Here is a 26,256-nt window from a genome sequence, read left to right on the forward strand (position 1 = left end):
CCACGGTGAAATGGCTCCCGTACAAGTAGGGCTGCAGACGCTGCAGGGCCCATACAATTGCCAGGCATTCTTTTTCCACCGTGGAGTAAGCCACCTCCCGGGGCAGTAGCTTCCTGCTCAGGTACAAGACAAGAGTAGGCCTGGCCTGTCGTGTTGACCTGACTTAGCACAGCACCGAGGCCAAAGTCACTGGCGTCGGTCTGTACCACAAACGGCCGGTCGAAGTCGGCAGCTTGCAGTACAGGGGAGCTACTTAGGGCGGCCTTGAGTGCCCCGAAAGCTGTCTCGCAGGCGACTGTCCAGTCGACTGCGACGGGCAGCTTCTTCTTGGTGAGGTCCGTCAGGGGCTTGGCCAGGGTGCTATAGTGTGGGACGAACCTCCTATAGTACCCGGCGGTCCCCAAGAAGGACATCACCTGCTTTTTGGTCCTAGGAGTGGGCCAGGATGCGATGGCATCCACTTTCCCCGGTTCTGGCTTCAGAACCCCCCCGCCTACCCGGTGACCCAGGTAGAGGACCTCACTCATGCCCAGCTGGCACTTTTCCGGCTTGATGGTCAAGCCTGCCCGGTGGATCCGACCGAGCACCTGCCGCAGGTGCTCTAGGTGATCCTCCCAAGTGGGACTGAAGACTGCAATATCGTCCAAGTACGCAGCCGCGTACCCTTCAAGTCCCTCAAGCAGCGTATTGACCATCCGCTGAAAAGTGGCAGGGGCATTCTTCATGCCGAATGGCATCACTGTGGACTCGTACAGTCCAAAAGGGGTGATAAAGGCAGAGCGTTCCCTTGCCGCGGGGGTCAGAGGAATCTGCCAGTACCCCCGGCTCAGATCCATGATGGTCAGGTACTTAGCCCCGGCCATCCGATCGAGCAGGTCATCGATGCGTGGTATGGGGAACGCATCGGTGGCCGTTACAGCGTTGAGCCCCCGGTAGTCCACGCAGAACCGTGTAGTTCGGTCCTTCTTTGGTACGAGGACTACAGGCGAGGCCCACGCGCTGCTGGATGCCTGGATCACCCCCAGCTTCAGCATCTCGTCTATCTCTTGGCGCATGTTTCCCTGCACCTCGAAAGAGACCCGATATGCTGAACGCCGGATCGGCGGGTGATCGCCAGTGTCCACGTCGTGGACAGCCATCTCAGTCCTTCCGGGCAGGCTGCTGAACAGCCCCCGGAAGGGGTGCAGGGTGGTCCCCAGCTGGGACCGTTGGTCCTCCGTGAGCTGGTGGCCAACCCCCACATCCTCGATGGACCCACCCGCCTTGGCTTGGGTGAGCAGATCCAGGAGGGTTTCTACCTCTCCTTCCTCGGGAAGGTTGCACACTGGGTGGGCAGTCGCTTCCCGCTCATGATGAGCCTTCATCATGTTCACGTGGAAGGCCTTCCTCCTTCCACGGGCGTGATCCAGGGTGACCAGATAGGTGACGGCGTTGAGTTTCTGGTGCACGAAGTAGGGACCTTCCCAGGCTGCCTGAAGCTTGTTCTGTGGTACGGGGACCAGTACCCACACCTTTTGACCCACCTGGTAGGTCCTCTCACAAGCATTCTGGTCGTACCACCGCTTCTGGTCGGCCTGGGCCTGGGCCATATTGTCCTGCACCAGCTTTGCCAAGGCCATCATCCTGTCCCGGTGGCGCACGACATACTCGATGACCGACACCTCGGGGGTGGCCAAATCCCCTTCCCATGCTTCCTTCACCAGAGCCAGGGGGCCCCGTACCCGTCGCCCGTACAGGAGCTCAAAGGGGGAGAACCCCGTTGAGGCCTGCGGAACCTCCCGGTAAGCAAATAGGAGGTGTGGGAGGTAACGCTCCCAGTCTCTCCCGTGGGAGTCGACCAACATCTTAAGCATCTGCTTTAAGGTGCCATTGAACCGCTCACACAGGCCATTAGTCTGTGGGTGATACGGGCTGGCCACCAGATGTTGCACCTGCATTTGCTTACAGAGGGACTCCATCAGCCGCGACATGAACTGGGTCCCTCGGTCGGTGAGCATTTCTTGGGGGAAACCCACTCTGGAGAAGATCTCCAGTAAGGTGGTAGCCACCTTGTCGGCCCGAATGGACGACAAAGCTACCGCTTCCGGGTACCGGGTGGCATAGTCCACTACCGTGAGTATGAAGCATTTCCCGGAGTGGCTGGGAGTGGACAGAGGTCCAATAAGATCCACAGCGACCCTCGAGAAAGGCTCTTCGATGATTGGCAGAGTTACCAGTGGGGCTTTGGGGCGCGGCCCCGCCTTCCCCACCCTCTGACAGGTGTCACACGAACGGCAGTAGGCACCCACCGCGGCTCCCATCCCAGGCCAGTAGAAATGCTGAGCTATCCTGGCCTTGGTTTTAGCGATCCCTAGGTGTCCGGCCATCGGAATCTCGTGTGCGATCCGCAACAATTCCGCCCTGAACGGATAGGGTACCACTAACTGTCGGTCCCTGGGCCACGCCTCCGGTGAACCCTGCTGGACCGTTACCCGGTACAGCCGTCCCTGGTCCCAGACCACACGCTCGCAGTCTGACTCCATGGGAGGCTGTGCCGCCTGTTCCTTGAGAGCTTTCAGGCTGTCGTCTGCTTCCAACGCAGCCTGAAACTCCTGACTTGATGTGGCCAGAATCGACGAAACTGCCACATCCTCTGTCAGCCCCTCCGGGCATGTCACCTGGCCGCTGTCTGACCCGGCAGACACTTGGTCAGAAGTGGGGAAGCCGTCGGACCTCTGCAAGGCTCCTTGGGCTCCGGCGCTCCCACTCCTGGTGACAGCGGCTATGACCGCTGTGACCGTGGGTAGTGCCTGCTTCCCCTCTGTTTCTGACCAAGCCGCCCGATCAGGCAGGCTTCCTAGGCCTTTGGACATCTCGGATGTGGGGAACTCCTGCCCTGGGGTCTTACCTGGCGGCTCCTCTCTTGGGACACCCCCACCTCCCATGGCCTGTTCCTCCCCCTGCAGTGGGCCTATACTCAGCAGCCTGGATACCCCTGGGAGCCCTACACTGCCGGTAGCTGCCCCCCTCTCCATCCCTGAGCTTCCCTCTACAGAATCCTGCCCGCCCCCTCCCTCACCGGAGGACAAGAGGTCACGGCACGCCGGCTGAGCACCTCTGCGGGCATCCCCACACTCCCCACCTGCTTTCACTAACCCTGTTTGTGTTGTGTCTGTGCAGGTGTTACCCTCAGGTTTCACTCCCTCCTCCTCAGCAGGACACACACTACATACAACATGGTTGGCATTAGCAGCAGACAAATCAATACACTCTTGGGGGGCCGAACTTGGGGGTTCAGAGGGTACATACTGCGATACTAGACGCCCCAAGTCGGTCCCTAATAAAACATTTGCGGGAATATTTGGCGTTACTCCCACCTCCCGCATCCCCCTTCCGGCACCCCAGTCCAAATACACCATGGCAACGGGAAGTGCCGGCTCCACGCCTCCAACCCCGGAGACGGAAAGAGTCTTTCCTGGTACCAAGTCCTGGGGGGACACCACCTCAGGCCGTACCAGTGTTCGTTCAGCGCCCGTGTCCCGCAGTCCCATGACCGCAGAACGGCCTATGGTGACGGGTTGGATGTTGTCCAGGGACCTACCACCACCCCCTCCCACACACAAAACATTGGGCGCTCTCTGGGACTGGGATGGGGTCTTTTGGCGCTGGGGACACTCAGCCCTAAAGTGTCCTGGTTTGTTGCATAGATGACAACGTCTTACGTCTGGTCCTTGCCTGGAGAGGGCAACAGGGGGATACACCCCTTGTGTTCTAGGGGCCGGGGAAACAGGGGCATGACTGGGCTTACCCCCTCTCCAGGTGCTGCTGGCAGACTTCTTCAGCTCAGGCGCCCTGTTATTGGCATACTCGTCTGCCAGGGCGGCTGTAGCAGAAGCCCCTGTTGGTTTTCGGTCACGGAGGAACTGTCGGAGGTCCTCTGGGCAGTTCCACAAAAACTGCTCCGTGACGAACAGTTCCTGGACCTCCTGGCGGGTAGTAAGCGCTAGACCCGAGGTCCAGTGCTCTGCGGCTCTCAACAGCGCCCGCATATGATCGGTCCAGGTGTCCTTGGGGCCACGCAGCAGGCTCCGGAACTTCTGGCGGTACGACTCGGGAGTGAGGTTGTACTGCCGGATCAGGGCCCGCTTGATGCAGTCGTAGTTCTGTACCTCCCCGGCAGGTAAGTCCCCCAAGGCATCCAGGGACTTACCCCTCAAACGGGGGGTCAGGTATCTGGCCCACTGATCCCGGGCCAGATGGTGCTGAAGACAGGTCCGTTCAAATGCCACCAGAAAGGAGTCCAGGTCCCCATCCTTCTCCAGTAGAGGGAAGTCCTCAGCTCGGACTTTGGACGACTTGGTCTCCTGATGGGTTGGTTGCTCTAGCGGAAGCCCCCGCTGGGCCAGGTCCAGTTGGTGCTGGCGCTCCGCAGCTCGCTCTGCACGCTCCGCAGCCTCCCGGCGCTCTGCAGCTTCACGCTCCGCAGCCTCCCGGCGCTCCGCAGCTTCGCGCTCCTCCTCCGCTGCCTTCTCTGATGCTGCCAGGAGGGTTTTGTAGACGGCATCGCCATGAGACTGGAGACTTGCCATAGCCGCTTGTAAAAGGGCTTGTGATCTGGACAGGCTGGGCTGGGTAGGTGGTGGGCAGCCCACTGCGGGACCGTATACTGGGGACTGGCTCCCTGAGGTGCCCGGGCTGGACTCCTCCTCGCCATGAGTAACAATGTCCTCCCCTCCTGCCACACGGACCGTAGCATTAGCCTCCTGCAGGGTCTTGCTCCTGGTGCCGTCTGCCATCTTGGTAACCGACACCGCTGCAACCCTGAGTTTGCACACACCTTGTTATACTTTTAGCCTGACCGTCTAACGTTGGGCTGACCTTAAGACTCCAGCAGTGGAAGTTACCACTGGCAGTCTTTAGTGCCTGGGAGTAGGGGTCCCACAACACTATTATTCTGCAATCCCACCGCTCTGCCACCAATGTGATGAAAGCCGGCCGGTGGGTGCAGCTCTCTGGCGCCCCCTTACCTCTCAGGTCAGTCAAGGTACTGCACCTAGAGAAAGTAGTGCCAGGAAGCTGCAACCAGCGCAGGGAACACGGTAGTGTGTTATCCCTTCAACGTCACTAAACCGTAACGTCACTACACAGCACAACTCGCTAGCGCCCTCTTAGCCTCAGGTCAGTCAAGGAACTGCACCTAGGATAAGCGGTCGCCAGGGAGACTGTCCTGTAACCTACTGGGTATCGGGGCCCTCTGTAGTGAGGGCGGTATATATATCTTCCTTGGCCGCGCCAGGAATATATATATCTGAACCTCCGACCGTCACTACCAGCCTTCCCCAATCCCCAGTTGGTATGCTGCCACCAGTCCCTATTTTAGATATACGCCCAGTCCGTGAATGGGCCTATATCGGGTCAGGAACCAACCCTGGGTAGCGTTTTTGGCTTGAGCCGAGCTCACACGGACGTGCGTTCGTTATGCAGAATAAAAGGCAGGCCCACAATTACTTGAGGTAATTGATTATAATAATACACTAGATACACGATATACAACTAAATATACACAGGTATAAGGTCAGGCTAAACTATACAACAATGGAATACAACACACAGAATCACCACAGCATATCAGTTACCGGTTTCTTGATTTTCTTGTGACGCAGGGAGAGGATTCTGCGGTCGCAGGCACGGTTCTTTGTTACAGGCTGAGGCCTACCACCGCATGGTCAAACTGCTCCTCCCCTTGGTGGCCTCAGCTGGTGCTCAGATGTTCAGCACACCACTCTTGGGTCAAAAACTGACTTGTCTCTTGTCTGTCCTGCTATCTTACCTGCCCCGTCCCGCCCACTGCTGGTGAGGTCAGCTGGCTCAGTCTCCACCCTCAGGTCTAACTTCGATCAGAAGCCCAAATTCTATGGAACCCAATAACTTCTTCTGGGATGGTCTCATGATACCCCCAGGGGTTCCCATGGATTCGGGCCGCCGTAACCGACCTTTTGATATCAATTATGATACCATACGGTCCTCAGGAATGGCTCCGCGCTATATCTTGGCTTCCAGAGCACGTACAAACGTCTACCGCGGAGGCTTGTGTGCGCAATGGCTCCGGGACGCCGTGATATTTTTTTATTGGCCCATCCCACGCAACATGCGTGTACTATTCATGTTTCTATATCTTATGCCTCCATGCTTGTGACAGACAAAGAAACTAGTCCTATGGGACAAATGGTCAGGTACAGATAGACGAAGCACCCCCCCCTGCTGGCTGTGTTTCCTCTCGAAGTCTTTGAAGCTCCTAGCATTCAAGTGTTAAGTAGGCTTCTTATCTTACAGGAGCCTGGATGGGGGGAAACTATCTAGTTGACGTTTTAACAGAAGGTCCCAACGGTGGGGGCTGCTGAAGTGTGGCCATCCCTGGATATGATTTATCATTACCAAGATGGCGGCTACAGGTTCATCACAGCCTGCTCCTCTCCAGCGCCTGCACCTCTCCACCTCCAGCCTACCTCAGCGCCTGCTCCTCTCCACCTCCTCAGCGCCTGATCCTCTCCTCTCCAGCGCTTGCTCCTCTCTGCCTCAGCCCCACCTCAGTGCCTGCTCCTCTCCACCTCAGTGACTGATCCTCACCAGCTCTTCCTCTTCTTCACCTCGGCGCCTGCTCCTCTCCACCTCGGCGACTGATCCTCTCCACCTCGGCGACTGATCCTCTCCACCTCGGCGACTGATCCTCTCCACCTCGGCGACTGATCCTCCCCAGCTTTTGCTCCTCTCCACCTCAGCGCCTGATTCTCTCCAGCTCCTCTTCAACTAAGCGCCTGTTCCTCTCCAGCTCCTGCTCCTCTTCACCTCAGCGCCTGCTCCTCACCTCAGAGCCTGCTCCTCTCCACCTCAGCGACTGATCCTCTCCAGCTTTTGCTCCTCTCCGCCTCAGCGCATGCTCCTCTCTAGCTCTTGCTCCTCTTCACCTCAGAGCCTGCTCCTCTCCTCTCCAGTGCTTGCTTCTCTCTACTTCAGCCCCACCACAGCGCCTGCTACTCTCCACCTCAGCGCCTGCTCCTCTCCAGCTCTTCCTCCTCTTCACCTCAGAGCCTGCTCCTCTCCACCTCAGCGCCTGCTTCTCTTCACCTCAGCGCCTCATCCTCTCCACCTCAGCGCCTCATCCTCTCCACCTCAGCGCCTGATCCGCTCCACCTCAGCGCCTGATCCGCTCCACCTCAGCGCCTCATCCTCTCCACCTCAGCGCCTCATCCTCTCCACCTCAGCGCCTCATCCTCTCCACCTCAGCGCCTGATCCGCTCCACCTCAGCGCCTGATCCTCTTCACCTCAGCGCCTGATCCTCTCCACCTCAGCGCCTGATCCTCTCCACCTCAGCGCCTGATCCTCTCCACCTCAGCGCCTGATCCTCTTCACCTCAGCGCCTGATCCTCTCCACCTCAGCCCCTTGCTCCTCTCCTCCTCCTCAGAGTCTTCTCCTCTCCAGCGCCTGCTCATCTCCTCCTCCGTCTTCTCCTCTCCTCATTTCCGGCTCTTCTTCTTCTCAGAGTCTAGTCCTCAGCCCCTTGCTCCTCTGCACCTCAGAGCCTGCTTCTCTCAAGATCCTTCTCCTCCTCAGCGCCTGCTCCTCTCTTCCTCCTCAGAGTCTTCTCCTCAGCCCCTTGATACTCTCCTCCTCCTGAGTCTTCTCCTCCTCAGAGTCTTCTCTTCTCCAGCGCCTGCTCCTCTCCTCCTCAGTTCCTGCTCCTCAGCCCCTTGCTCCTCTCCTCCTCAGTCTTCTCCTCTCCCGCGCCTGCTCCTCTCCTCCTCAACCACTTGCTCCTATCCTCCTCAGAGTCTTCTCCTCTCCCGCGCCTGCTCCTCTCCTCCTCAACCACTTGCTCCTATCCTCCTCAGAGTCTTCTCCTCTCCCGCGCCTGCTCCTCTCCTCCTCAATCACTTGCTCCTTGCCTCCTCAGCACCGAGTTCCCGACTCTTTCCTTGGCTGAGAGCGCACCGCGCAAAGAAGCTCGGACCATCTGGTGTCTCCATGGTAACACAGCTCTCCGCATTGTCCTATCACGTGATGGTCAAGCGACATGTCTCGCCTCAAAGGAGTGGTGGAGAATGGAACGTCCGTTATTCGGAACGGAAGTTCTGCTTCTTTTCTTCTGGCCGGGAGGACATCTAGTAACACCAGGGGGGCGGAGCTTCATTCCTATTAGCTGGATGCGGGCGGATGCGGCGGTGTGTGCTTGTGGAGGTTCCGGTGTTAGAAGCTGAACCACGATGGCGACTAACTCCTGGGCAGCGGCGGTGGACGAGCAGGAGGCGGCCGCTGAGTCGGTGAGAGATGGCAGGTCACTGTAGTGTCTGCTCTAACCGCAGCCTCCGACATCACACCCGAGGTCCCTGCAGTGTGCACCGGAGCCACGTGTGTGATCAGCAGGGCCGCAATACCGGACCCCCGCAATGCACGAGAGCGGCCGCCAGGCCCCACACTGACTCCTGGAGACCCCACAAACATAGCCGTGATGGCAACTATCGTATGTATTCACAGAATGCTGAGTGCAGCTCTGGAGTATAATACACGATGTAACTCAGGATCAGTAATGTAATGTATGTACACAGTGACTGCACCAGCAGAATAGTGAGTGCAGCTCTGGAGTGTAATACAGGATGTAACTCAGAATCAGTAATGTAATGTATGTACACAGTGACTGCACCAGCAGAATAGTGAGTGCAGCTCTGGGGTATAATACAGGAGGTAACTCAGGATCAGTAATGTAATGTATGTACACAGTGACTGCACCAGCAGAATAGTGAGTGCAGCTCTGGAGTATAATACACGATGTAACTCAGGATCAGTAATGTAATGTATGTACACAGTGACTGCACCAGCAGAATAGTGAGTGCAGCTCTGGAGGATAATACAGGAGGTAACTCAGAATCAGTAATGTAATGTATGTACACAGTGACTGCACCAGCAGAATAGTGAGTGCAGCTCTGGAGTATAGTACAGGATGTAACTCAGGATCAGTAATGTAATGTATATACACAGTGACTACACCAGCAGAATAGTGAGTGCAGCTCTGGAGTATAATACAGGATGTAACTCAGGATCAGTAATGTAATGTATGTACACAGTGACTGCACCAGCAGAATAGTGAGTGCAGCTCTGGAGTATAATACAGGATGTAACTCAGGATCAGTAATGTAATGTATGTGCACAGTGACTGCACCAGCAGAATAGTGAGTGCAGCTCTGGCGTATAATTCAGGTGGTAATTCAGGATCAGTAATGTAATGTATGTACACAGTGACTGCACCAGCAGAATAGTGAGTGCAGCTCTGGAGTATAATTCAGGTGGTAATTCAGGATCAGTAATGTAATGTATGTACACAGTGACTGCACCAGCAGAATAGTGAGCGCAGCTCTGGAGTATAAAACAGGATGTAACTCAGGATCAGTAATGTAATGTATGTACACAGTGACTGCACCAGCAGAATAGTGAGTGCAGCTCTGGAGTATAATACAGGATGTAACTCAGGATCAGTAATGTAATGTATGTACACAGTGACTGCACCAGCAGAATAGTGAGTGCAGCTCTGGTGTATAATACAGGATGTAACTCAGGATCAGTAATGTAATGTATGTACACAGTGACTGCACCAGCAGAATAGTGAGTGCAGCTCTGGAGTATAATACAGGATGTAACTCAGGATCAGTAATGTAATGTATGTACACAGTGACTGCACCAGCAGAATAGTGAGTGCAGCTCTGGCGTATAATACAGGATGTAACTCAGGATCAGTAATGTAATGTATGTACACAGTGACTGCACCAGCAGAATAGTGAGTGCAGCTCTGGCGTATAATACAGGATGTAACTCAGGATCAGTAATGTAATGTATGTACACAGTGACTGCACCAGCAGAATAGTGAGTGCAGCTCTGGCGTATAATACAGGATGTAACTCAGGATCAGTAATGTAATGTATGTACACAGTGACTGCACCAGCAGAATAGTGAGCGCAGCTCTGGAGTATAATACAGGATGTAACTCAGGATCAGTAATGTAATGTATGTACACAGTGACTGCACCAGCAGAATAGTGAGTGCAGCTCTGGAGTATAATACAGGATGTAACTCAGGATCAGTAATGTAATGTATGTACACAGTGACTGCACCAGCAGAATAGTGAGTGCAGCTCTGGCGTATAATACAGGATGTAACTCAGGATCAGTAATGTAATGTATGTACACAGTGACTGCACCAGCAGAATAGTGAGTGCAGCTCTGGAGTATAATACAGGATGTAACTCAGGATCAGTAATGTAATGTATGTACACAGTGACTGCACCAACAGAATAGTGAGTGCAGCTCTGGAGTATAATACAGGAGGTAACTCAGGATCAGTAATGTAATGTATGTACACAGTGACTGCACCAGCAGAATAGTGAGCGCAGCTCTGGAGTATAATACACGATGTAACTCAGGATCAGTAATGTAATGTATGTACACAGTGACTGCACCAGCAGAATAGTGAGTGCAGCTCTGGAGTATAATACAGGATGTAACTCAGGATCAGTAATATAATGTATGTACACAGTGACTGCACCAGCAGAATAGTGAGTGCAGCTCTGGCGTATAATACACGATGTAACTCAGGATCAGTAATGTATGTACGCAGTGACTGCACCAGCAGAATAGTGAGTGCAGCTCTGGAGGATAATACAGGATGTAACTCAGGATCAGTAATGTAATGTATGTGCACAGTGACTGCACCAGCAGAATAGTGAGTGCAGCTCTGGAGTATAATACAGGATGTAACTCAGGATCAGTAATGTAATGTATGTACACAGTGACTGCACCAGCAGAATAGTGAGTGCAGCTCTGGCGTATAATACAGGATGTAACTCGGGATCAGTAATGTAATGTATGTACACAGTGATTGCACCAGCAGAATAGTGAGTGCAGCTCTGGAGTATAATTCAGGTGGTAATTCAGGATCAGTAATGTAATGTATGTACACAGTGACTGCACCAGCAGAATAGTGAGCGCAGCTCTGGAGTATAATACAGGATGTAACCCAGGATCAGTAATGTAATGTATGTACACAGTGACTGCACCAGCAGAATAGTGAGTGCAGCTCTGGAGTATAATACAGGATGTAACTCAGGATCAGTAATGTATGTACACAGTGACTGCACCAGCAGAATAGTGAGTGCAGCTCTGGAGTATAATACAGGATGTAACCCAGGATCAGTAATGTAATGTATGTACACAGTGACTGCACCAGCAGAATAGTGAGTGCAGCTCTGGAGTATAATACAGGATGTAACCCAGGATCAGTAATGTAATGTATGTACACAGTGACTGCACCAGCAGAATAGTGAGTGCAGCTCTGGAGTATAATACAGGATGTAACTCAGGATCAGTAATGTAATGTATGTACACAGTGACTGCACCAGCAGAATAGTGAGCGCAGCTCTGGAGTTTAATACAGGAGGTAACTCAGGATCAGTAATGTAATGTATATACACAGTGACTGCACCAGCAGAATAGTGAGCGCAGCTCTGGAGTATAATACAGGAGGTAACTCAGGATCAGTAATGTAATGTATGTACACAGCGACTGCACCAGCAGAATACTGAGTGCAGCTCTGGAGTATAATACAGGAGGTAACTCAGGATCAGTAATGTAATGTATGTACACAGTGATTGCACCAGCAGATAGTGAGTGCAGCTGTGGAGTATAATACAGGATGTAACTCAGGATCAGTAATGTAATGTATGTACACAGTGACTGCAGCAGCAGAATAGTGAGTGCAGCTCTGGAGTATAATACAGGAGGTAACTCAGGATCAGTAATATAATGTATGTACACAGTGACTGCACCAGCAGAATAGTGAGTGCAGCTCTCGAGTATAATACAGGATGTAACTCAGGATCAGTAATGTAATGTATGTACACAGTGACTGCACCAGCAGAATAGTGAGTGCAGCTCTGGAGTATAATACAGGATGTAACTCAGGATCAGTAATGTAATGTCTGTACACAGTGACTGCAGCAGCAGAATAGTGAGTGCAGCTCTTGAGTATAATACAGGATGTAACTCAGGATCAGTAATGTAATGTATGTACACAGTGATTGCACCAGCAGAATAGTGAGTGCAGCTCTGGAGTATAATACAGGATGTAACTCAGGATCAGTAATGTAATGTAAGCACACAGTGACTGCACCAGCAGAATAGTGAGTGCAGCTCTGGAGTATAATACAGGATGTAACTCAGGATCAGTAATGTAATGTAAGCACACAGTGACTGCACCAGCAGAATAGTGAGTGCAGCTCTGGAGTATAATACAGGATGTAACTCAGGATCAGTAATGTAATGTATATACACAGTGACTGCACCAGCAGAATAGTGAGTGCAGCTCTGGAGTATAATATAGGATGTAACTCAGGATCAGTAATGTAATGTATATACACAGTGACTGCACCAGCAGAATAGTGAGTGCAGCTCTGGAGTATAATACAGGATGTAACTCAGGATCAGTAATGTATGTACACAGTGACTGCACCAGCAGAATAGTGAGTGCAGCTCTGGAGTATAATACAGGATGTAACTCAGGATCAGTAATGTATGTACACAGTGACTGCACCAGCAGAATAGTGAGTGCAGCTCTGGAGTATAATACAGGATGTAACTCAGGATCAGTAATGTAATGTATGTACACAGTGATTGCACCAGCAGAATAGTGAGTGCAGCTCTGGGGTATAATACAGGATGTAACTCAGGATCAGTAATGTAATATATGTACACAGTGACTGCAGCAGCAGAATAGTGAGTGCAGCTCTGGAGTATAATACAGGAGGTAACTCAGGATCAGTAATATAATGTATGTACACAGTGATTGCACCAGCAGAATAGTGAGTGCAGCTCTGGAGTATAATACAGGATGTAACTCAGGATAAGTAATGTATGTACACAGTGACTGCACCAGCAGAATAGTGAGTGCAGCTCTGGAGTATAATACAGGAGGTAACTCGGGATCAGTAATGTAATGTATGTACACAGTGACTGCACCAGCAGAATAGTGAGTGCAGCTCTGGAGTATAATACAGCAGGTAACTCAGGATCAGTAATGTAATGTATGTACACAGTGACTTCACCAGCAGAATAGTGAGCGCAGCTCTGGAGTATAATACAGCAGGTAACTCAGGATCAGTAATGTAATGTATGTACACAGTGACTGCACCAGCAGAATAGTGAGTGCAGCTCTGGAGTATAATACAGGATGTAACTCAGGATCAGTAATGTATGTACACAGTGACTGCACCAGCAGAATAGTGAGTGCAGCTCTGGAGTATAATACAGGATGTAACTCAGAATTACTAATGTAATGTATGTACACAGTGACTGTACCAGCAGAATAGTGAGTGCAGCTCTGGAGTATAATACAGGATGTAACTCAGGATCAGTAATGTAATGTATGTACACAGTGACTGCACCAGCAGAATAGTGAGTGCAGCTCTGGAGTATAATACAGGATGTAACTCAGGATCAGTAATGTAATGTATGTACACAGTGACTGCACCAGCAGAATAGTGAGTGCAGCTCTGGCGTATAATACAGGATGTAACTCAGGATCAGTAATGTAATGTATGTACACAGTGACTGCACCAGCAGAATAGTGAGTGCAGCTCTGGAGTATAATACAGGATGTAACTCAGGATCAGTAATGTAATGTATGTACACAGTGACTGCACCAACAGAATAGTGAGTGCAGCTCTGGAGTATAATACAGGAGGTAACTCAGGATCAGTAATGTAATGTATGTACACAGTGACTGCACCAGCAGAATAGTGAGCGCAGCTCTGGAGTATAATACACGATGTAACTCAGGATCAGTAATGTAATGTATGTACACAGTGACTGCACCAGCAGAATAGTGAGTGCAGCTCTGGAGTATAATACAGGATGTAACTCAGGATCAGTAATATAATGTATGTACACAGTGACTGCACCAGCAGAATAGTGAGTGCAGCTCTGGCGTATAATACACGATGTAACTCAGGATCAGTAATGTATGTACGCAGTGACTGCACCAGCAGAATAGTGAGTGCAGCTCTGGAGGATAATACAGGATGTAACTCAGGATCAGTAATGTAATGTATGTGCACAGTGACTGCACCAGCAGAATAGTGAGTGCAGCTCTGGAGTATAATACAGGATGTAACTCAGGATCAGTAATGTAATGTATGTACACAGTGACTGCACCAGCAGAATAGTGAGTGCAGCTCTGGCGTATAATACAGGATGTAACTCGGGATCAGTAATGTAATGTATGTACACAGTGATTGCACCAGCAGAATAGTGAGTGCAGCTCTGGAGTATAATTCAGGTGGTAATTCAGGATCAGTAATGTAATGTATGTACACAGTGACTGCACCAGCAGAATAGTGAGCGCAGCTCTGGAGTATAATACAGGATGTAACCCAGGATCAGTAATGTAATGTATGTACACAGTGACTGCACCAGCAGAATAGTGAGTGCAGCTCTGGAGTATAATACAGGATGTAACTCAGGATCAGTAATGTATGTACACAGTGACTGCACCAGCAGAATAGTGAGTGCAGCTCTGGAGTATAATACAGGATGTAACCCAGGATCAGTAATGTAATGTATGTACACAGTGACTGCACCAGCAGAATAGTGAGTGCAGCTCTGGAGTATAATACAGGATGTAACTCAGGATCAGTAATGTAATGTATGTACACAGTGACTGCACCAGCAGAATAGTGAGTGCAGCTCTGGAGTATAATACAGGATGTAACTCAGGATCAGTAATGTAATGTATGTACACAGTGACTGCACCAGCAGAATAGTGAGCGCAGCTCTGGAGTTTAATACAGGAGGTAACTCAGGATCAGTAATGTAATGTATATACACAGTGACTGCACCAGCAGAATAGTGAGCGCAGCTCTGGAGTATAATACAGGAGGTAACTCAGGATCAGTAATGTAATGTATGTACACAGCGACTGCACCAGCAGAATACTGAGTGCAGCTCTGGAGTATAATACAGGAGGTAACTCAGGATCAGTAATGTAATGTATGTACACAGTGATTGCACCAGCAGATAGTGAGTGCAGCTGTGGAGTATAATACAGGATGTAACTCAGGATCAGTAATGTAATGTATGTACACAGTGACTGCAGCAGCAGAATAGTGAGTGCAGCTCTGGAGTATAATACAGGAGGTAACTCAGGATCAGTAATATAATGTATGTACACAGTGACTGCACCAGCAGAATAGTGAGTGCAGCTCTCGAGTATAATACAGGATGTAACTCAGGATCAGTAATGTAATGTATGTACACAGTGACTGCACCAGCAGAATAGTGAGTGCAGCTCTGGAGTATAATACAGGATGTAACTCAGGATCAGTAATGTAATGTCTGTACACAGTGACTGCAGCAGCAGAATAGTGAGTGCAGCTCTTGAGTATAATACAGGATGTAACTCAGGATCAGTAATGTAATGTATGTACACAGTGATTGCACCAGCAGAATAGTGAGTGCAGCTCTGGAGTATAATACAGGATGTAACTCAGGATCAGTAATGTAATGTAAGCACACAGTGACTGCACCAGCAGAATAGTGAGTGCAGCTCTGGAGTATAATACAGGATGTAACTCAGGATCAGTAATGTAATGTAAGCACACAGTGACTGCACCAGCAGAATAGTGAGTGCAGCTCTGGAGTATAATACAGGATGTAACTCAGGATCAGTAATGTAATGTATATACACAGTGACTGCACCAGCAGAATAGTGAGTGCAGCTCTGGAGTATAATATAGGATGTAACTCAGGATCAGTAATGTAATGTATATACACAGTGACTGCACCAGCAGAATAGTGAGTGCAGCTCTGGAGTATAATACAGGATGTAACTCAGGATCAGTAATGTATGTACACAGTGACTGCACCAGCAGAATAGTGAGTGCAGCTCTGGAGTATAATACAGGATGTAACTCAGGATCAGTAATGTATGTACACAGTGACTGCACCAGCAGAATAGTGAGTGCAGCTCTGGAGTATAATACAGGATGTAACTCAGGATCAGTAATGTAATGTATGTACACAGTGATTGCACCAGCAGAATAGTGAGTGCAGCTCTGGGGTATAATACAGGATGTAACTCAGGATCAGTAATGTAATATATGTACACAGTGACTGCAGCAGCAGAATAGTGAGTGCAGCTCTGGAGTATAATACAGGAGGTAACTCAGGATCAGTAATATAATGTATGTACACAGTGATTGCACCAGCAGAATAGTGAGTGCAGCTCTGGAGTATAATACAGGATGTAACTCAGGATAAGTAATGTATGTACACAGTGACTGCACCAGCAGAATAGTGAGTGCAGCTCTGGAGTATAATACAGGAGGTAACTCGGGATCAGTAATGTAATGTATGTACACAGTGACTGCACCAGCAGAATAGTGAGTGCAGCTCTGGAGTATAATACAGCAGGTAACTCAGGATCAGTAATGTAATGTATGTACACAGTGACTTCACCAGCAGAATAGTGAGCGCAGCTCTGGAGTATAATACAGCAGGTAACTCAGGATCAGTAATGTAATGTATGTACACAGTGACTGCACCAGCAGAATAGTGAGTGCAGCTCTGGAGTATAATACAGGATGTAACTCAGGATCAGTAATGTATGTACACAGTGACTGCACCAGCAGAATAGTGAGTGCAGCTCTGGAGTATAATACAGGATGTAACTCAGAATTACTAATGTAATGTATGTACACAGTGACTGTACCAGCAGAATAGTGAGTGCAGCTCTGGAGTATAATACAGGATGTAACTCAGGATCAGTAATGTAATGTATGTACACAGTGACTGCACCAGCAGAATAGTGAGTGCAGCTCTGGAGTATAATACAGGATGTAAAGTATCCAATGTGCAGGCGTTCCTGTACCCCTCTTTATATTTCTCTTTAATCCCCCTGTGTTCCTGGTTTTCGCCCTCTATAAACCTCTCCTCACACTGGAGCTGGTGGATATGATACTTATAACTGATGGGACGATCAAAAGACAATAATTCCATGAATGTAGATGACGCCGGGATCGTCCCGCAGTGAATAGGAGCCTTCATCTCTCCCTTGTGGTTGGGGTTCTGCCCTCTTAGAGCGTCCTCTGTATTTCGGGCTGTGATGTTTGTGCTCGGATTTAGTGTTGGAACTTTCTTGTGTCTTTTCTGGTTCTTTCCTCACAATTTTTACTTGTTTAGGATGAATGGAGCAAATATTTACATTGGGAGGATGAGACACGGTACAGTTACAGCTGAGGGTTTGTTACAATGTAGTCTTCTCAGCTTCAGTTGATCTGTGTGACCATTTGATTGCATCTATTGATACATTGTAACAAATCACAGCTGTAGGACAGGAGAAGTTTGTGAATGTCTTGAATCACTGATGGCAGAGGTTAAGAAATGGCCGACCGTCCTCCCGGCGGCTTCAAGACTCCACAGACTGAATAAAAGAAAGTTATTTATTCTGATGGTTCTTTCTCTTCTTCCGCAGTTCAATAAGCTGCAGCTGAAAGATGATAAAGTCCAAGCTCCTAAACCTGAGAATAACGGTGAGTGCGCGTCGGGGGGGCTGCCGAGTGCGCGTCGGGGGGGCTGCCGAGTGCGCGTCGGGGGGGCTGCCGAGTCTGCGTCGGCCTCCAGTATACACTGCACCTGGTAGAAGATGTGGGAAGCGTTTTTTGTGCATTGATACAAGATGTGGGTTGTCTCTGATGCTCCTGGGACGTGTGGTGAGCGTCAGCGAGATTTTACTGATCTGACGCACTGCCCTACGTGTACTGACATCTGCGCCGCTCCCATTATCACAGGCACCGCTCCAGTAGACAACGAAGAAACAGAGAAGACGAGCAGCGCAGCAGAGAAAGCTGAGGATGACGACAAAGGTGAGCGGCCGGGTCCTCCACCATTAGCAGAGGTCATTACATTGGTGATGAATTAAAGGGGATCTGTCAGCAGGTTTTTGCTCTCTCACCTGAGTCCCTGATTCCAGCGATGTCGCTTATCAGGCTGCTTGCTGCAGTTGTGATGAAATCACTGTTGCTGCAGATCTAGCAGTGCTCTGAATGCTGAGCTCTGTACAGCCCTGCACCCACCACTGATTGACGGCTTCATGCTGCTGTCAGATGGGGGAGCAACAACCTGATGACAGATTCTCTTCAAAATGCAAAGTATAAGGCAAGATGCAAATTACACGATAACAAAGCTGTAAGAATGCAGCAGTTCAGGTATGACGACGTGTGCTGCGCTCCCGCCCTCCTCTGCCGCTCTCCCACTATGACCGGTCTTGCAGTGGTGCGCAGTGCGTTCCTGACTCTACTGGGGTCATTTTTCCCTTCTCCTCGGTTTCCAGCTTTTGCTCCCTTGTCTGCTGTTTTTTCTTCACCACTGGGTCTTCACCTGATCCTCCCGGCCTCCTGTTCACCTGCGGTGGGGCTTCTGCCGGCGGCCTCAGTGGGCTAGGAGCCCTGTCTGGACTGGAGATCCCATTGCTGTCCACCATCTCCGTTACTGTTGACCACACACATTCCTTAAAGGAGAAAGCTTCCAGACTGGCGCCATCTGGCCAATTTTTCGTCATTTATGCTCCACTCTCCTGCTCTCTTTCTCCTGAGATTGTGGCTGCAGTCGATATTTCAGTGTATTTGATTCTGGAGGGGAGAAATCCTGTGCAATTGTCAATCCCCTTAAAAATTCTAGAATAAGGTGTGGGGGGGGGGCGAATAGAGGGTCTGGAAGAGGCCGCAGAAAAGGTGATGGAGAAAAGCTCATGGAAACCGTATTGGCAGTTTTGGCAGTTGGAAAATCCATTGCTCGTCTTACACAACAGATGGAGGTTCGGGAAGAAATCTCTGCAGTACGGGGGGAGATGAGAAAATTATGGGGGAAAAGAAAGAATGAGAGGGCAGCGGTGGCGCTAAAGGACCTAGCTGAGGTTATGTAAAATGAACGCTATAAAGGCTCTCTGGTAGATTCAGAGCACCGATCCCACCGAAGGCGAGGAGGGGCCGCAATAATTCATTCAAAATTGACTATTAGTGACCTGCGGCAAGGGCTGCTGCTCTGCTTTATTTCATGAAGAAAGAGCTCCCCATGACAGATGTCGAAAGCCCCTTCTCCTGAATCCCCATCCCCTTCTGCCCTGCCTGGGGCCGCCGCTCCCCCTCCCCTCCCCTTCCGCCCTGCCTGGGGCCGCCGCTCCTCCTGAATCCCCCTCCCCTCCCCTTCCGCCCTGCCTGGGGCCGCCGCTCCTCCTGAATCCCCCTCCCCTCCCCTTCCGCCCTGCCTGGGGCCGCCGCTCCTCCTGAATCCCCCTCCCCTTCCTCCCTGACTGGGGCCGCCGCTCCTCCTGAATCCCCCTCCCCTTCCTCCCTGCCTGGGGCCGCCGCTCCTCCTGAATTCCCCTCCCCTCCCCTTCCTCCCTGCCTGGGGCCGCCGCTCCTCCTGAATCCCCGTCCCCTTCCTCCCTGCCTGGGGCCGCCGCTCCTCCTGAATCCCCCTCCCCTTCCTCCCTGCTTGGGGCCACCGTTCCTCCTGAATCCCCCTCCCCTTCCTCCCTGCCTGGGGCCGCCGCTCCTCCAGAATCCCCCTCCCTGCCTGGGGCCGCCGCTCCTCCAGAATCCCCTTCTCCTTCCTCCCTGCCGCCCGGGGCCGCTTCCCCTTCCCCTTCCTCCCTGCCGCCCGGGGCCGCTTCCCCTTCCCCTTCCTCCCTGCCGCCCGGGGCCGCTTCCCCTTCCCCTTCCTCCCTGCCGCCCGGGGCCGCTTCCCCTTCCCCTTCCTCCCTGCCGCCCGGGGCCGCTTCCCCTTCCTCCCTGCCGCCCGGGGCCGCTCCCCCCTTCTCCTTCCTCCCTGCCGCTCCCCCCCTTCTCCTTCCTCCCTGCCGCTCCCCCCCCCTTCTCCTTCCTCCCTGCCGCTCCCCCCCTTCTCCTTCCTCCCTGCCGCCCGGGGCCGCTCCCCCCTTCTCCTTCCTCCCTGCCACCCGGGGCCGCTCCCCCCTTCTCCTTCCTCCCTGCCACCCGGGGCCGCTCACCCTTCTCCTTCCTCCCTGCCGCTTCCCCCTTCTTCTCCTTCCTCCCTGCCGCCCGGGGCCGCTCCCCCCTTCTCCTTCCTCCCTGCCGCTCCCCTTCTCCTTCCTCCCTGCCACCCGGGGCCGCTCCCCCCTTCTCCTGCCACCCGGGGCCGCTCCCCCCTTCTCCTGCCACCCGGGGCCGCTCCCCCCTTCTCCTTCCTCCCTGCCTCTCCCCCCTTCTCCTTCTTCCCTGCCTCTCCCCCCTTCTCCTTCCTCCCTGCCGCTCCCCCCTTCTCCTTCCTCCCTGCCGCTCCCCCCCTTCTCCTTCCTCCCTGCCGTCCGGGGACGCTCACCCTTCTCCTTCCTCCCTGCCGCTCCCCCCTTCTCCTTCCTCCCTGCCGCCCGGGGACGGCTCCCCCTTCTCCTTCCTCCCTGCCGCTCCCCTTCTCCTTCCTCCCTGCCGCCCGGGGCCGCTCGCCCTTCTCCTTCCTCCCTGCCGCTCGCCCTTCTCCTTCCTCCCTGCCGCTCGCCCTTCTCCTTCCTCCCTGCCGCTCGCCCTTCTCCTTCCTCCCTGCCGCTCGCCCTTCTCCTTCCTCCCTGCCGCTCGCCCTTCTCCTTCCTCCCTGCCGCTCGCCCTTCTCCTTCCTCCCTGCCGCTCGCCCTTCTCCTTCCTCCCTGCCGCTCGCCCTTCTCCTTCCTCCCTGCCGCTCCCCTTCTCCTTCCTCCCTGCCGCCCGGGGCCGCTCGCCCTTCTCCTTCCTCCCTGCCGCTCCCCCCTTCTCCTTCCTCCCTGCCGCCCGGGGACGGCTCCCCCTTCTCCTTCCTCCCTGCCGCCCGGGGCCGCTCGCCCTTCTCCTCCAACTCCTCTTTTAAAAAAAAATCTCCAACACCCCATCCATTGCCTTCCGCTTTCTGTGACTCCATTTTGAATAGATGTAACTATTTCTCCATTAATAGAATAACTTCAGGTAAGACTGTGGGGATGAATGAAACAAAAATATTGGATCCCAAAAAAACAGAAGGGGGGTTTAGGCCATTCTTCAGGGGTACTTGGTTGCGAGTAATTATTGGGAATGATGAATCCTCCGTATGTAGAGATGATCCACTGGGGTAAAGCCATTAACCGTCTACCAGGGTGGGTAGGAGTCCGGGGGGCTGTGGAGGGTCTCGATAGAAGCTGGGCCATCCGATGTCGGCGCTTGGTCACATGGTTATACCATGGCAGCGCTGCATCCAGTCAGTGCCTGCTGATTGGCTGCAGCGCTGTCGCTTCTCTAGGAGGAAACTTTGTATAACAATGTCACCTGAGCCTGAAATCGCGTCGGTGTGGGATACAGGTGTAAGGTTTTTACATGGTGGGGGTCTACAGCATTTAAGAAGGGGGGGATCCAGCTGACGGACCCCCGGTGTGTCCCTGTCCTTTACGATTCTTACTCCATCTATTGTCCCCGTCTCCCCCCAGAGGATAAAGCCGCTCAGTCTCTGCTGAACAAACTCATCCGAAACAACCTGGTGAACACGACCAACCAAGTGGAGGTCCTGCAGCGAGACCCCAACTCCCCCCTCTACTCCGTCAAGTCCTTCGAGGAGCTCAGGCTGTAAGTGGTCCTGACCTGGAAATGGGGGGGGGGGTCGGGTCAATCAAAAAACATTTATGACTCCGGCTGCTGCAAAACTACAACTCCCAGCATGCCCCAATAGCCAGAGGTTATTAAGGCATGCTGGGAGTTGTAGTTTTTTCGACAAGGGCTGTTAAAAGCACATTTAGTCTTGCATTGCATTTTGATTATTAGCATTTATTACAGTGCTATCAGCAATGCCCCGCAGCGTCGGCAGATGCTTCTAGATCTTCTCCTCGTGTCTTTTTCTCGCTCGGTAACGTGAAGGAGGCGCGCTAATTACATTACGGAGCCAAATCTCTGGCCGGGGTCTCCATGGTAACCGTCTCCGAGCGAGCCCCCCACCCCTGCGTGGAGGCACTGGGGCCTGTAATAGCTGCTTCTCCTTAATGATGGCGTCGGCCTCCTGCACAGATGTGATTCCCCGGCGCCGGAGGAGCGCGGTGTGACGGGTTTATTAATGTGCACGATCTCTCCTATAGAAATAAAACGTATTCTGACATCAATCTAAGCAGCGGCCGGGGTCTCGTGTTGCATGGGAGGGTTCAGCTGGGGAGCAGAAATATTAATTGCTCATTAAGGGTCTGGCTCGGCGCTATCGTCCCCCCTCCTCCGCTCGGATGTTCCTAGTAGTTTGACGCTTCAGTTTGGTCTTTCCAGGAAGCCCCAACTTCTCCAAGGAGTCTACGCCATGGGGTTCAACAGACCTTCCAAAATCCAGGAAACCGCACTGCCCATGATGCTGGCCGAGCCGTAAGTGTCCAACCCCCAGGGTGTGAGAACTTCTGCACTGGGGTTAACGGTCACACGGAGTACAAAGGTTTCTAAAAGGGGCTCGTCTGGTTGTGTCTTATAGACCTCAGAATCTGATTGCTCAGTCACAGTCTGGCACAGGGAAAACGGCCGCCTTCGTACTCGCCATGCTGTCCAGGATCAACCCTGCCAATCAGTATCCACAGGTAAGTGTGTGCGTACACATCCTGCATTATACTCCAGAGCTGCACTCACTATTCTGCTGGTGCAGTCACTGTGTACATACATTACATTACTGATCCTGAGTTACATCCTGTATTATACTCCAGAGCTGCACTCACTATTCTACTGGTGCAGTCACTGTGTACATACATTATATTACTGATCCTGAGTTACATCCTGTATTATACTCCAGAGCTGCACTCACTATTCTGCTGGTGCAGTCACTGTGTACATACATTACATTACTGATCCTGAGTTACATCCTGTATTATACTCCAGAGCTGCACTCACTATTCTGCTGCTGCAGTCACTGTGTACATACATTACATTACTGATCCTGAGTTACATCCTGCATTATACTCCACAGCTGCACTCACTATTCTGCTGGTGCAGTCACTGTGTACATACATTACATTACTGATCCTGAGTTACATCCTGTATTATACTCCAGAGCTGCACTCACTATTCTACTGGTGCAGTCACTGTGTACATACATTACTGATCCTGAGTTACATCCTGTATTATACTCCAGAGCTGCACTCACTATTCTGCTGCTGCAGTCACTGTGTACATACATTACATTACTGATCCTGAGTTACATCCTGTATTATACTCCAGAGCTGCACTCACTATTCTGCTGCTGCAGTCACTGTGTACATACATTACATTACTGATCCTGAGTTACATCCTGTATTATACTCCAGAGCTGCACTCACTATTCTGCTGGTGCAGTCACTGTGTACATACATTACATTACTGATCCTGAGTTACATCCTGTATTATACTCCAGAGCTGCACTCACTATTCTACTGGTGCAGTCACTGTGTACATACATTACTGATCCTGAGTTACCTCTTGTGTTATACTCCAGAGCTGCACTCACTATTCTGCTGGTGCAGTCACTGTGTACATTCAATATGTATAAATAATGTAACTCAGGACAAGTACAGATTCAGTAATCTATGTACATAGTGACTGCACCAGCAGAATAATGAGTGCAGCTCTGGAGTATAATGCAGGATGTAACTCGGGATCAGTAATGTAATGTTTGTACACAGTGACTGCACCAGCAGAATAGTGAGTGCAGCTCTGGAGTATAATACAGGATGTAACTCAGGATCAGTAATGTATGTACACAGTGACTGCACCAGCAGAATAGTGAGTGCAGCTCTGGAGTATAATACAGGATGTAACTCAGGATCAGTAATGTAATGTATGTACACAGTGACTCCACCAGCAGAATAGTGAGTGCAGCTCTGGAGTATAATACAGGATGTAACTCAGGATCAGTAATGTATGTACACAGTGACTGCACCAGCAGAATAGTGAGTGCAGCTCTGGAGTAGATTGCTTTTGCTCACATGTCACCCTGTCCTGTGTCTCCGCAGTGCCTGTGTCTTTCCCCCACATATGAACTCGCTCTGCAAACTGGAAAAGTCATTGAACAGATGGGCAAGTTCCATCCAGAGCTGAAGTTGGCGTACGCTGTGCGAGGGAACAAATGTGAGTCCATTGTCATAAATGGCAGGATAGGTCGGTGTTCAGACCAGGTCCCTTTGTCATTGGGTCTGCAGGAAAATCTTTCTGCTTTATTGTCCCTTCCCTCTTATTAATCTTGCCATAAAGGGTTAATGGCGCTCGCTATACTTGTGCTGCCTGTTGCAGCTCCCGGCATTGTGTGACCGGTGTTTCTTGTCTCGGCAGTGGAGCGCGGCCACAAGCTGGCAGAGCAGATAGTTATCGGGACCCCCGGGACCGTGCTGGACTGGTGCTCCAAGCTGCGGTTCATAGACCCCAAGAAGATTAAAGTGTTTGTGCTGGACGAGGCCGACGTCATGATCGCCACGCAGGGCCACCAGGACCAGAGCATCCGCATCCAGAGGTGAGCGCGGGGCACCGCCACGTACCGGCTGCTGTACCGGGGACTGCAGAGGGGTATGGGGTATGTAGAGGGGCATCCTGAGGGCTGCTGTACCGGGAACTGCACAGAGGGGTATGGGGTATGTAGAGGGGCATCCTGGGGACTGCACAGAGGGGTGACGGGACCTTGTATGTTGCAGGATGGTGCCGAAGGACTGCCAGATGCTGCTCTTCTCCGCCACTTTTGAAGACTCGGTTTGGCGATTTGCTCAGAAGGTCGTCCCCGAGCCCAACATCATCAAACTGAAGCGAGAGGAGGAGACTCTGGACACCATAAAGCAGTACTACGTGCTCTGCAATAGCCGGGAAGAGAAGTTCGAATCCGTCTGCAACATCTACGGGTCCATAACCATCGCACAGGCCATGATCTTCTGCCACGTGAGTGTTTGGATGGAAATGGTTAATTACTTTCTTGCATCGGAGCTGCGCCTGTAACACAGATCCCAGCCGGGATTAGAGATGACTCTGATCCGGGCTGTGTAACCCCCTTAGATGCCGAGGTCCAGAGCCAGGTGGTTAGACGATGGAGAGAAATGTCTCCTCGTCACAAAACACTGATAACGCCGTATATATTCTCCGCAGACCCGGAAAACTGCGTCCTGGCTCGCGGGTGAGCTATCAAAAGAAGGCCACCAGGTGGCGGTACTGAGCGGCGAGATGATGGTGGAGCAGAGAGCAGCCGTGATCGACCGATTCCGGGACGGCAAAGAAAAAGTTCTGGTCACCACCAACGTGTGCGCCAGAGGTGGGTACAGCCCCACTACCGCCATGGCGATCCTGGCGCCAGGTCTTGTGTGTGCGTGACTCTTCTTCCTCCTCTTCCTCCAGGTATCGACGTGGAGCAGGTCTCGGTAGTCATAAACTTCGATCTTCCCGTGGATAAAGATGGAAATCCAGACAACGAAACGTATCTGCATAGAATCGGACGCACCGGGCGCTTTGGCAAGAGAGGCCTCGCCATCAACATGGTGGACAGCAAACACAGCATGAACATCCTGAAACAGATCGAGCAGCACTTCAGTAAGTAACGGCGCGACATGGCGCCCAGGGAGCACTGAGGAAAGTGTGACGGGCCGCCGATGCTGCTATTGATCCCGGCGATCAAATGATTACTGTAGACCCACATCAACTCTGCCACCAGGAGGAAGTGTTCCCTGTAACTAGGGCTTCTATGGATGTCCTGGTTACAGAGAGAAACTAAAAAAACCCCGTAATTTAGTAGCTAAATAGGGCCGTTATGTTACCCCTAAACAGAAACTTTGCGATCAGATGGTGCCGCCTCGGTGCTGATCACGTCATTTCTGTCTCTCGTAGATAAAACCATCGAGAAGTTGAACACGGACGACATTGACGACATCGAGAAGATCAATAAGTGAACAGATCTCCGGCTGCTGCCGTCCGCCGCCTCCCGACCTCCAGGATTGTTACGGCGTATGTCACACGTCAGACTACCTCCGACCCAGGACACCGTGCGGGATGTGTGACATCATTTGTTTTTAGGCTAGCGTTAAAGAAATTCAAGAATTTTTTTTCCCCTACTTTTTCTGGACCAGAGATTAACCCTTATTTTGCTTCCTCTTAAATTGGGGGTTAATCAATTGCACTTCTCAGACTCCCCCCCCCCCCCCCCCTCCCTCCATTTGGGACTGTACTTCACTATGAGATTTTGCCTGCGCAGCC

General features: G+C 51.8%; 1 protein-coding gene across 2 annotated transcripts; it reads left to right on the forward strand.

The window, feature by feature from the left end:
• The first annotated feature begins 8,139 nt into the window (after positions 1–8,139).
• Positions 8,140–26,198, forward strand: LOC141172229 (ATP-dependent RNA helicase DDX19A). Of its 2 annotated transcripts, none has more exons than XM_073656215.1 (12): positions 8,140–8,299; positions 17,550–17,607; positions 17,866–17,940; positions 21,525–21,660; positions 22,342–22,434; positions 22,538–22,640; positions 24,045–24,159; positions 24,361–24,538; positions 24,717–24,954; positions 25,159–25,321; positions 25,405–25,596; positions 25,891–26,198. In XM_073656215.1, the coding sequence occupies exons 1-12, from the start codon at positions 8,243–8,245 to the stop codon at positions 25,950–25,952; spliced, it is 1,470 nt and encodes a 489-aa protein (XP_073512316.1). In that variant the 5' UTR covers positions 8,140–8,242; the 3' UTR covers positions 25,953–26,198. The 2 variants fall into 2 exon arrangements, with proteins under 2 accessions (XP_073512316.1, XP_073512317.1); XM_073656216.1 differs by lacking the exon at positions 8,140–8,299 and adding an exon at positions 8,410–8,499.
• The last annotated feature ends 58 nt before the right edge of the window (positions 26,199–26,256 follow it).

Source organism: Phyllobates terribilis, unplaced genomic scaffold (assembly GCF_046119375.1).
Source record: "Phyllobates terribilis strain yellow unplaced genomic scaffold, ASM4611937v1 Scaffold_12__6_contigs__length_324123572, whole genome shotgun sequence".
NCBI classification, from domain to species: domain Eukaryota; kingdom Metazoa; phylum Chordata; class Amphibia; order Anura; family Dendrobatidae; genus Phyllobates; species Phyllobates terribilis.